The following is a 12,302-nucleotide window of genomic DNA, read 5'->3' as shown; positions in this document are numbered from 1 at the left end:
TCTTCGCCACCCACCAAACTCATAATGTGGCCCTGAGTGTTTTCAACTGTGAAGAAGACTGTGACAACACCATCAGAAACACACCCCTTTCACACATCTCTAAACTTAGTTAGGATAGTGAAAGCTGGGCGGACGTTTATCCTTTCATTTTAGCAGATGCTCCATTGCTGCCTAAATCTTATTGGCCCTTTAGTAATTTAGCAAACAGCTGTGGCTGATTTATATAATTTGCAAAGTGTGTACTGCCCTTTGCACTAACTATCTGGTACAAAGTTAAATTGTGCACCACATAACCGGTGCAAAAATGACATTTTCAATATTTGATCAGTGGAAATTTCATTTTTATTTTCATTTTTAGTCGCTCATGGGGCAAGTGTTGACACGATGCAAAGTGTATTTGTTTAGATTGTTCGACCCCAGTGCAATCTATGTAATCAAGCAGACAATAACCTTAAAATGTTTTGCAAAGGCATATTTTCCAAATTAACATGGCTACCAAAAGACAAATTTTACGTGTAACACCTGTACCAAGCCCCAGCTGCCGAGACATATGTCATGATATGTCATGATCATATGTCATTCTGGGGCTTGTAATATAACTTTAAACAACTGAAGTGGACTCCAAATTCTAGCGTGCAAAGTGATGTGGACTTTTCATCCAAAAGAGTCTGTTTGTGTTGCACATGACAAGGGGCCACTTGGCAGCACTCAATTAAGCAAAATATGATTGCTTTTAAAATAATTTCTGTTACTCTCAAAACATGTCTCCCCGCAGGCAATACATGATCTAAGCACAATAGCCTAGCAAAATGAAGAGAAGTTACTCTTGTGTGCATCCATAAACTACTAATCCACAAATCACTGCAATGTATATGTTTGTCATCATAATCCCATTTTACCCATCACTGAGCCGATTACTGTTTTCCAAAGGCCAGAGTTTAGGAAGCTAATTCCATGGCCGACCACCTGGATACTCAGCATTTTCAGAAGGCCATTGGAAAACTCAGGCAGTTTCCACTAATTGGGGGGTCATCCGCAGACGCACAGACAAGGAAACAGGCTGCTCAGACAGCTTCTCCTAATTGAGCTACTTCTGGAGGCGCACATTACCAGCTCAGACAGCTCTGCGCATCTGCCAGCCAGCGACAAACTACAGGCGCTTCAACAGAGCCGCACACTTGCAAGCTCCCAATATACTTTACACATTCTTTCAGTACCAAACCAGAATAATCTTTCCAATAAATTACGCTATTTTCATATTTATTTGTCTACATTGACTATTAAACAACATTGAAATTTCAACCTTGAATATTAGCAAACCACCATATTATCTGAATCAACAAACACCATGGAACACGTTTGTTAAAGCTTTGCGAGGTCGTACACGCGACACACCGCGACACAAAAGATGGTTTCCGTTTACTTACAAAACCCAAACACAACTTTTTAATAAATACGCGCCCAGAACTTTTAAGACAGCAGTTTTTTTTTTAAAGAGAAAAGGTACAGTACTATATTGCGAGATAAAGTTCGTTTTACAATATACTCCATGCTTAATAAACCATACAATGTGTTTATGTTAATTAGCTCTTTGTGAACTACGGAAGCCAGCGAGGTCAAAACAGTTCTCATGACCACACATAGAATATACCTAAGCAGAAGGAAAAGTTAAACGTTCCGACATTCTACAATTATTTTGTTATTTTCGCCTGCACATAATTTGCAGAATTAAGCGAATTTCCTATTCTAACCTTGAAGCATCTCCGGCCCGCCCTTCTCTATTGTTTCATCAGCCATTGTTTCGAGGCTATCTCAGAATTTTTTAATGCACAATGCGGTGATTAGTTTCTCACACAGATACACAGTGTCGTTTAGAGAGTGTGGTATGACCATTATTTGTGCCAGTGAAAACATGAAGCGAAAACAACACCTTGCAGCAATATTCCAAAAGCAATACTGCTAGTGTGATAAAGGCTACTCAAAAGCAGTGCCCTAATGCAACTTGTATCCTCCTCTTAACCCTTTCGGGAATTTTGAGGTTCAAAAAGTTACGTGCATGTTGCCCTTTGCTTAATGAAATCCCGGGCGGCTGAAGATTTTAAGTGAGAAAATGGAAGTAGACGTACGGACTCATAAATCCAGGCTGCTGATCTCTGGTGTCACTGCTGACTTTACAATCACTGCACCGAGGTACTCGCAAAAAGTTGCTAAACGGGAAGACATGCTGAAATGTTGCTGATCATGCTCTTTGCAAGACCAAGCACAATTCTTAGCCAATTAATAATATTTAGTGAAGTAGACACCGAAATGCACTGTATTCTAGTTTACATCAAGGTTCCAAGGCTACAGCCAACAGCACAGCTTCTAAACGTGAAATACTGTTCCCATAAGCAGAACTGTGGCTCCATCATTTCTGACTGGGGGTGGAAGGTGTTTGGGCCGGGGCAAAAATGTCAGTTCTTGTATGGCCGCAAACATACTTGTAGCTACCTTTACTAACTACCTTTACTAAAGCAGAGATATTAATACCACCTGTCAGTAACCAGACAGGAGTACACAAGTGTACTGCCTTCTAAGGTTTGTATTACTTTCAGTAATGAGAGGGCAACAAAGCAAAGAAGTGACCTCATTCACCCCATGCCTTTGGCCTTTAAGTAGGAAGATTCAAAATGTGTGCAACTTACTCCAGATATGTGGCAATAGGACATGCATACCGAGCACAGCACTCAATCAATCATTCAATCAAACATTTATAGAGAGCGGCAAACCACCTGTGTGGGTCTCAAGGTGCTGTGGCTGTTTGCTGCTGCGTGGAGGAACGATCATTCGAACGTCCAGCCTTTAGTTCTCTTCTGAATCTCTAGAGTGACGGTGCAGTCCTGAGGTGCAGGGGTAGGTTGTTACAAGCTTTGGCTGCCAAGTGCAAGGAGAGACCTCCCCTGTTGGCTTGACAGATCCATGGGATGTCTCTGAGGGAGAGGGAAGCTGATCAGAGGTGTCTGGTTGGTTGGTGGAAGGTCAGGCATTTGTTGATGTATGCTGATCCTACATTGTGCAAGGCCTTGTAGGTGTGAGTCAGCATCTTGAACTGGCATCTCTTCTGAATTTGGAGCCAATGTAATTTTTTGAGATGCAGTGTGATATGGGTCCTTCTGGGGAGGTTGAGTATGAGTCTTGCCATTGAGTTCTGTATTGTCTGGAGCCTCTACAGAGGCATGATGTGATTCCTATGTAGATCTAGTCTGCTGGTGATGAGCGCCTGCGTTACTGTCCTTCTGATGTCTGCTGGGAGCCACGTGAAGATCTCACGGAGTAAACAAAGGGTGTGGAAGCAGTCGGATGAGACTGCGTCAACTTGTTTCTTCATAGATAGCTTGCTATCCAGGATGATACAGAGGTTGTGAGCATAGTCTGTTGGGGTGGGAGTGTGCTGAGCTCTGCAGGCCACCTTGTGGCAGTCCTTGGTGAGGTGTTGCTCCCAAAAATGAGGACTTCATTTTTTCTATGTTGAGTTTGAGACAGTTATCTTTCAACCAGTTTACTTCATTCATCATGCATCTGTGGAAGTTAGCTTTTGTGGTGGGGGAATCTTCGGACAGAGAGAAGATGAGCTGTATATTGTCGGTGCAGGAGAGGATGTTGACTCCGTGTGATCTGATGGTCCCGCAAGGTGGGTCATGTAGGTGTTAAATAGGGTTGCCTTAAAGGGCAAACCTTGGGGGACTCAATTGATCTTCTTGGGCTCTGAGGTGAATGGAGGGAGACTGATGCTTTGGGTGCTGCTGGTGAGGTACGATCCATTTGAGTGTGCTTCCTTGAATTCCTATGTGTTGGAGTCTGTTGATCAGGATGTGGTGGGAGGCGGTGTCAAACACGGGGGATAGGTGCAGGAGGATGATGGCTGTCATTTCCTCACGCTCCACAAGGGCTCTGATGTCATCTGTGGCTGCAATCAGGGCTGTCTCAGTGCTGTGGTTAACTTGAAATCCAGATTGGGAGGGGCCCAGAAGGTTGTGTTCTTCTAGGTTTTGGGTGAGTTGCTAGTTGATTGCTTTCTTGAGGACTTTTGCTGGATAGGGGAGCAAAAAGATGGGCCAGTAGTTTTTCAATTCATCTGGGTTGGTGAATGTTTTTTTCAGGAGGGGCTTCACTTCAACATGTCTCCAAACCTCCGGGAAGGAGGCCTCAGTGATGGAGATATTCAGGACCTTCCTGAGCTCATCGCCGATTGTCTTGTTTCCGAGGTTGAAGATGTAGTGCGAAAAAGGGTCAGTGAGTTCTCCTGAGTGTACGGAGTTCATGATGGAGATAGTGTCTTGCATGGTGAGGAGTTCCCAGTGGGTGAGAAGGTGTTCGGGGTTTGTGTTTGTCCATGTGAGCTGGTTGATGCTGTATGCGGCAGAGAGTTAGCATTCTAACTGTGGGGCAAGTATTGCTAAGTTGCCTGTGATGCTAAGCGCTAGAAGAAGGAAACAGGTGGAACAGATGCAGTCTGGAATGGAGATGTATTTAGTTCACTAACGGGATACCACAGTGCAGGGGGGTGATTTTCCTAAGCAAACATCCAGAAATAAGGGAAGTGGTATCTCTCCATGGGAGACAGCCTGTGCATGGATTGTTGTAGAGTATACATATCCAGTGGTATTCAACCAAAGAAAATTACTGTATTTAAGAAAATATGTTCACACGCCAATTGAAGTCTGAAAAGATTTAATTACAAAATAACACAGATTCAGTCAGCCAGAGGGTCCACGGAAACTGCTGTAGCAAGCTCGACATGCAAAAGCAAAGCAAATATTTATAGAATTATACACACAGTTTTGCAATGGGGGACACATTGTAGATTCAAACAAATGGAGCAAAGAGGTGTCTGAAGGCAAATCTTGAGAAAGAAAAAAGACAATGTTCAGATTGAAGGAAGTATGTATTTCAGTTGAGCAATCAAATCAACACTTTCCCGTCTCAGAACCCAAGATGTCAAAACGGTACTGACACATCAGAGGTGGGAACTTACCAGTGCTTAATTTGGGCTTGTTGTTTCCGGTGCTGAGAACCAGCACTTATTTTTGAGGGCCAGGGCTTATTCTTCTGCCTCAAGCATTTGCTGCGAGTAAAATACACATAAGGGAAAGACGGATGAAGGGAAAAACGAAAAAGTGTCACAATGAGAGAAAGCAGAACGCTGCTGGTGTGAGCTGAAGGGGCAGGGAATGACTTTAAATGGATTGAAGAGGCCCGATATGGATTCAGATGATGCTTCCTGAGTATTTCATGTTTACACATTCAATTGCAGCAGCCGCATGTTTGAGGAGGGCTTTGAGCAGGGCACCTTTTTATTTACAAATTAAGCACTGGAACTTACTTAAGACATCTGTTAGCATCCGCTGAAAAACATGGCTGAAATGAGTTCTTGTTATGCTCATTAAAATTATATTTTACAGCAGTCATCAATACCTCATGGCTGTTAACACACCATTTATTCTCACCAAAATCCTCAAACATCACAAATTGGTGTTTTACCAAGGAAGCCAGTCAGCAGTGTTTGATTGATGGCTGTCAGCACAACACAAAAATCGTACCAAAATCCTACAATATTACAAATGACAGGCCCATGTGAGCCGAAGAGATGGCCATGTGAATGCAAGCCGTAGGTACTGGTGTAGGTTAATGCGCAGTGCTATGTAATGTACCATAAGCAGAAAGGCAAGACTGGAACAAGTACAGTCAAAACAAACTCTGTATGGATGTTCTGCATGATGTAATCTAACTGGTGCACATGATTTCTGAGGACCGAATAATCACATTATTGTGACACCTGAAACAATGTTGCCTGCATGCATTTAACCGTAAATCTATATGCACACAGCCATCTTAACTTTGCCTGCAGTATATAATCCAAATGCTCAATTAAAACATTATTATGCTCACACTAAATATGGTGGAAACTACACTTTAAAATATTCACATACCCAGGAATGGGCACAAGGACAACTAAAAGCAGTATATTTTTATCATGATCTTGTGGCCCATGTGGTCTTATTCAAATCAGAAGTACTGGATGCAATGCAGGTAGTGTCCAGAGGTGCACATACACGCCTTTGTGTCACCTACCAAATAACTGTTGGTTGGCGCTCTGCATGCATGTTCCTGATGTTATACTGGTTTGTGTACGTCAAACAACACATATCCCTAACAATCATCAAGAGTGTCCCCGGCCTTGAGGTTTCTTACCATTGCAGGCAGCTGACTGATTGCACATGTTGAAGGCATGGCTCTGAGATCTATAATAAAGAAATACAACAATGACCAACACTGAATGAAGAAAATGTGACAGATTTCTCATTTTATAGTTTGTCGATTTGTCCATTATAATGAGACATCAATAGGAAAGAATATAGGGGCCAGATGTTGGAAAAATAAAAATTGCGACTCGCATTTTGCGAGTTGATGCGACTCGCAAAATGCGATTCGCAAATTGGAATGCCAGAAACAAAAGCGATCCGATTTTGCGACTCGCAGCCGGACTCGCAACGCTGTGTGCGAGTCCGCAGTTTGCGAGGTCGCTGTTTGCGAGTGTGCAAAAAACGAACTCGCAATTAGCGAGTGGGTGTCGCAAATTGCGAATACCTTCAAAATAAATTGCTTGCAGATGCAGCAGAACACTCCAGAAAGCATACCAGAACACTCTGGAAACACTTCCTGGCACATGATGATGACATCACAGCCAGGAAGTTAACAAATACACCTGGGAGGAGGGCTCAACAGTGAGCAGTGTCTCTGCCACTCACAGTAGGGTGCTGAGGAGTGGTAGGCACAGCACCATGGACGCAGCAGGGACCAGCCAGGCTGGCAGGAGGGGCAGGAGATCATAGATAACAGCCAGGACAGATTAATGTGGCACATGGCGTTAATGTGCCACATGACTGGTTGGCATTTTCCTGCCCATGGACAATTTCAACTTGTATATAGTTTCTTCATGACATTAATAAAACAGTTATTTTTGTTGCACTTAACAAATGGTTAATAGGTGAGTATGGTGGGAGTTGACACGTACCGTCCAAAATATTGCGTTGCAATGTGGTCCTGTCTCAGTCTGCCTTGATTAGCTAGACTCCTATCCCCATGATGGCGATGTGGTTGTTCTTGCTCTTCATCATCAGGATCTGGGTCTGCAGGGGTGAGAGGTAGCCCACGTCGGGTGGCTATGTTGTGGAGGATGGCGCATGCGACCACAATTTTGAAAGCGGTAATGGGGGTGTATTGGAGGGCGCCTCCACTGCGGTGGAGGCATCTGAATCTTGCCTTCAGCAGTCCGAAGGTGCGCTCGATCAAGTTCCTGGTCCTCTTATGCGCACTGTTGTATTGCCTCTCTGATTCAGTTCTGGGTGTTAAAAACGGAGTCATGATCCAAGGCCTGAGAGCATATGCACTGTCACCTGTTGGGCACAAAAGTACACGGTTAGGAAGTCCAGATTGTCGTGCACAGTGACCTGTGTGTATGTCTGCAAGTGTCTGTGGCTCTACCTAGGAGGTAACCGTCTCCAAATTCCCCACGTTCCAGGCGTTGATGTATCCCACTATGCCTAAAAATGTATGAGTCATGGGTACTGCCAGGAAACTTAGCTACGATGTCCGTGATGACATAATGGGCATCACAAACAACCTGTATGTAGAGTGAGTGGGTACACTTCCTGTTGCGGAAAATGTGTTCCAGATTAGCAGGGGGGCATATTTGAATGTGTGTCCCATCTACACACCCTATGACATGAGGAAAGTGGGCTATGCGGTAAAAGTCCAGCTTGGTGCTGTTAATTTCTGCCTCATTCCTTGGTAAGTATATGAAGTGAGACATGTGCGTGACTAAGGCATCTAGGAATGCCCTGAGGAACCTTGACACTGCACTTTGGGATACCCCACCTGCCACGGCAATGACCCCTGATAGCTCCCTGAGGCCAAGAGGTGCAGTGCGCATAGTACTTGCACATTCGTAGGGATGGCGCAGCCACGCAGAGTCTTGTGTTCTAGCTGTGGTTTCAGTAAATCTATTAATTCTAGAATGGCTGCGCTGCTAAGGCGGTATTTGTCATAGATCTCCTCTTCAGTTTGCTGAAAAAGAGTCTGCCTGGTTCTATATATCTTCTCCTGTCTGTGGCCCCTCCTCCTCCTCTGCTGGGCTGCGTAGACTCTCCTCCTCACTGCTATCAGGTATATCTCCGCCATCTTGAGTAACCCAGATGCCTTCTGGGTCCCCTTTTATACCTTGGTAATGGTTACCACCTGCTCTGAGTTAGTGGTAAATGGGACATGCAAACTGGGCTTTTTGCGACTAGTCGCAATTTGCGAGTTGCAATTGCATAAGATTTGCGACTCGCAAATTGCGACTTGCAATTTGCGGGTCGCAAAATGGGGTCGCACCGGATGCGACTCGCAAACGGGTCCCATTGCTTTTTGCGAGTCGGAAATGGGCTTTTTGCATCCCATTTCCGATTTTGCACTGTCGCAAATTGCGATTCGGCCCGTTTGCGAGTCGCAATCGTTTGCTACATCTGGCCCATAATTTTGATTAAAATATAGTTACAACCCTAACCTTACTCTAACCCTAACACTTCCTCTAAACCCATGCTTCTCCCTTCACCCTTAATCCTACTACTATTTCGAATCCTTATCCAATGTTAACACTTAACCTAAACCTAATCATAGCCAGAAACCGTATCCTAACATAAACTATACCCTAACCCCGTCTCTTACTGTAGCTCCATTTTCACCTTACCCCTAATTTCAACCCTTATCCGTTTTAGGTCTGGTTTGACAGTGCAGCTGTATATTGTAAACATTTCTTGAAAGTATATATAGATGGGCTTTTTCTCCACCCAGAGGCTAATCATTCTCTCACCTTAAACTATTGGCTGTATGGTTTATCATTCCACGCCACACCGAGTGCTTACTTTACAATGCACAAGGGAGTATTACATCTGAAAAATACAGCTTGCCTTCACACACTCAAATATGTATTTATTACACGCATAGTACTTGCACATTCGTAGGGATGGCGCAGCCACGCAGAGTCTTGTGTTCTAGCTGTGGTTTCAGTAAATCTATTAATTCTAGAATGGCTGCGCTGCTAAGGCGGTATTTGTCATAGATCTCCTCTTCAGTTTGCTGAAAAAGAGTCTGCCTGGTTCTATATATCTTCTCCTGTCTGTGGCCCCTCCTCCTCCTCTGCTGGGCTGCGTAGACTCTCCTCCTCACTGCTATCAGGTATATCTCCGCCATCTTGAGTAACCCAGATGCCTTCTGGGTCCCCTTTTATACCTTGGTAATGGTTACCACCTGCTCTGAGTTAGTGGTAAATGGGACATGCAAACTGGGCTTTTTGCGACTAGTCGCAATTTGCGAGTTGCAATTGCATAAGATTTGCGACTCGCAAATTGCGACTTGCAATTTGCGGGTCGCAAAATGGGGTCGCACCGGATGCGACTCGCAAACGGGTCCCATTGCTTTTTGCGAGTCGGAAATGGGCTTTTTGCATCCCATTTCCGATTTTGCACTGTCGCAAATTGCGATTCGGCCCGTTTGCGAGTCGCAATCGTTTGCTACATCTGGCCCATAATTTTGATTAAAATATAGTTACAACCCTAACCTTACTCTAACCCTAACACTTCCTCTAAACCCATGCTTCTCCCTTCACCCTTAATCCTACTACTATTTCGAATCCTTATCCAATGTTAACACTTAACCTAAACCTAATCATAGCCAGAAACCGTATCCTAACATAAACTATACCCTAACCCCGTCTCTTACTGTAGCTCCATTTTCACCTTACCCCTAATTTCAACCCTTATCCGTTTTAGGTCTGGTTTGACAGTGCAGCTGTATATTGTAAACATTTCTTGAAAGTATATATAGATGGGCTTTTTCTCCACCCAGAGGCTAATCATTCTCTCACCTTAAACTATTGGCTGTATGGTTTATCATTCCACGCCACACCGAGTGCTTACTTTACAATGCACAAGGGAGTATTACATCTGAAAAATACAGCTTGCCTTCACACACTCAAATATGTATTTATTACACGCATGTTTAGAAAGAAAGCATTTTTTTGCAGTTTTTTTTTACTGTCATGGGAAATTTGAAATGTTTTTACCAGAATTCGAGTCTGAACAATTCCACCACCACCTTCACTATTGCCATCATTAAACACCGTTACGACCATCATTACAAACACCATTATGAAAACAAGTACTGCCACTAACCTTATCACCAACACCATTACCAACACAACAATATTTGTGCATATCAGGGGCGCGGTCAAGCAAGATGGCCTGTTAGAAGCTCCTGTCGGCGCTCCCGCCGGCGTTTATGTAATCCTGCCCTAGCCTCGTGGGATAGCCTGGGACTCTTTCCCAGACAGCCTCTCCATGCATTGATGACCTGCCACATAGTGCCACAGGCTCTTTGATCGGCGTTTGAGCTACACTGTGGAGCAGAGTCAGGCTTGGCCCTGAAAACGCGAGCGAGCGCTTTTTTGCTCCCAAAGGTCAGAGGAGACCGACATGTGGAGAGGGGGGGAATCACTGCAGCCTCCATCCCAGAGGCTTATGAACAAAAAGGTAAGGTTCCACTGAAAAAATTAGATAGTCTCTGGTTATCATGTAGTCGGTCAAGTTCATAGAAGAAACTGAAAAAGAGTCTTAAATGCTCTGAAACGAATCCTTTATTTTGGAAAGCAGGTGAGCTCCTGGTTGAAATATAGCGCAGTAGGTCCCACAAAAAAACAGAAACTCAGCCAACACGTGTTTCGCCCCACAGGCACGTACGCCAGGCTTTCTCAAGGCTGAAAAAGAAGAAAAACATGCGACTAAAGAGGTAATTCATGTTGACATTGTGAAAATTGTGAAGAGAAGAAAGCCACACCGAAGTGTGAGAACCCGAAGATCTGTGAAAATAATCGTGCCCATGCAGGACATGAGATTCCATTCCAAAGGAGCTGATTCAGGTGATAAGTGATCCAAAAGAAGAGGAAATTACTAAGTTGAAAAGCAATAGGTCAGAGAATTGTGCAAACACCTAGAAAAAAGTTGTTGAGAATGTGACTTGAGAGAGAAAAAAGTACAACAAAAGGTAGAACCAAAAGAGCGATACTGGTGCCAAACTGGTGCCAAACGTCTAAGAAAAAGTTGTTGAGATTGTGACTTAAGAGAAAAAAGGTTCAACATATAGGTGATCTTAGAGCCATAAATAGCGATACTGGTGCCTATGGTCTCAGGTTGGTGCTCATAAATGTGTTTGCAGAAAGATGAAGAAGAAAAAGAGAGATCATAAAATGAGATTGTAACAAAATTAAATAAATACAACATACCATTGTGTCGACAAGATTTGTTTTGCTAAATAAATTTTTCGTTGTGTAAACGCTATTTATATTAGATAATCTACAAGAGAAAAGGTATTTGTATAGTCGACATTTGACATATGAATACTAGTGGAAGTACCATAAGTTATCAAAAAACGAAATACATTGTAAAGAAGATATTGACTAGATTAGAAAGACAAAAGCTAATTGTGATAATAGTATTATAACAGAGAATATGAAAGTACCCCTGATATGGGTGACCTCGTTGCGAGAGAAATAATCAGCTGATTAGCGAAACTATGAATGTTGTGAAAACAAAGTAGTGGGACATGAAAGGAATCGAGACGGAAAAAACTTAAACTCAGTCGAAATCAGATGTAGCTTAAAAGATACTCCCAAGAGTAAATAAGCAATGCAAATTGGAAATGTTTGAAAAAATAGTGAGAGTAGACTCAACCCAGGAGGTTAATGTACAGTGCATTGAGCCATAACAAATCTACTTAAAAAGCGGGCCCAAATCTTACCTTGAGGAATAATCGGAGCCGGTCAGTTATTTTAAATAGTCGCGTCCGTCGCAATTACCATGAAAAGGGGAGAGCGTGCCGGCCCGGAAGCGTCTTAATCCATATGTTAGTGTCCTACCTCAGTATCGTTGATGAGATATGGACACTAAAAAAGGACTAAACTTACGAGGCATCGGCTGCTGCCAAGTCTGACAGGGCCGCCGCCATTTTGAAGTACAAAATAAGCAAAACAGAGGCGGCGCGATCTTAGAGTGGTGTCGCCTATATCGAAAAAGATAAATAGAGGTGGTGACACTGCCCAATTTAAATTAAGTGAGTATAGATTTTTTTGAGATTTTTAGAGACCAACAGGTTAAGTAAAAAGGCTAATGTACTTGGATGGACCAAATAAAGGGAATGAGAGCAATGGACTCGTGATGAGCACATGG

The 12,302-nt window shown here is 43.4% G+C and overlaps 1 protein-coding gene across 2 annotated transcripts in view; it reads right to left on the bottom strand.

Annotated features, from left to right (window-relative positions):
- The window catches only part of LOC138283386 (uncharacterized), a 34,670-nt gene extending 22,679 nt beyond the window's left edge, over positions 1-11,991 (bottom strand). The window contains exons 1-3 of one of the 2 annotated variants that reach the window (XM_069221360.1): positions 11,875-11,980; positions 7,055-7,436; positions 6,232-6,281 (exon numbers count right to left, since the gene is read on the bottom strand). In XM_069221360.1, coding sequence (XP_069077461.1) covers positions 6,232-6,281; positions 7,055-7,404 — 400 coding nt within the window. In that variant the 5' untranslated portion in view covers positions 7,405-7,436; positions 11,875-11,980. Of the gene's footprint in view, positions 1-6,231; positions 6,282-7,054; positions 7,437-10,044; positions 10,835-11,874 lie in introns of those variants that run through there. The other variant, XR_011201232.1, reaches the window with a different exon arrangement.
- Positions 11,992-12,302: the final 311 nt, after the last annotated feature.

The sequence above is a fragment of the Pleurodeles waltl genome, chromosome 3_1, assembly GCF_031143425.1.
Source record: "Pleurodeles waltl isolate 20211129_DDA chromosome 3_1, aPleWal1.hap1.20221129, whole genome shotgun sequence".
NCBI classification, from domain to species: Eukaryota; Metazoa; Chordata; class Amphibia; order Caudata; family Salamandridae; genus Pleurodeles; species Pleurodeles waltl.
The sequence above is the reverse complement of the archived record's forward strand: the minus strand, read 5'-3'. Positions and strand labels throughout refer to the sequence as shown.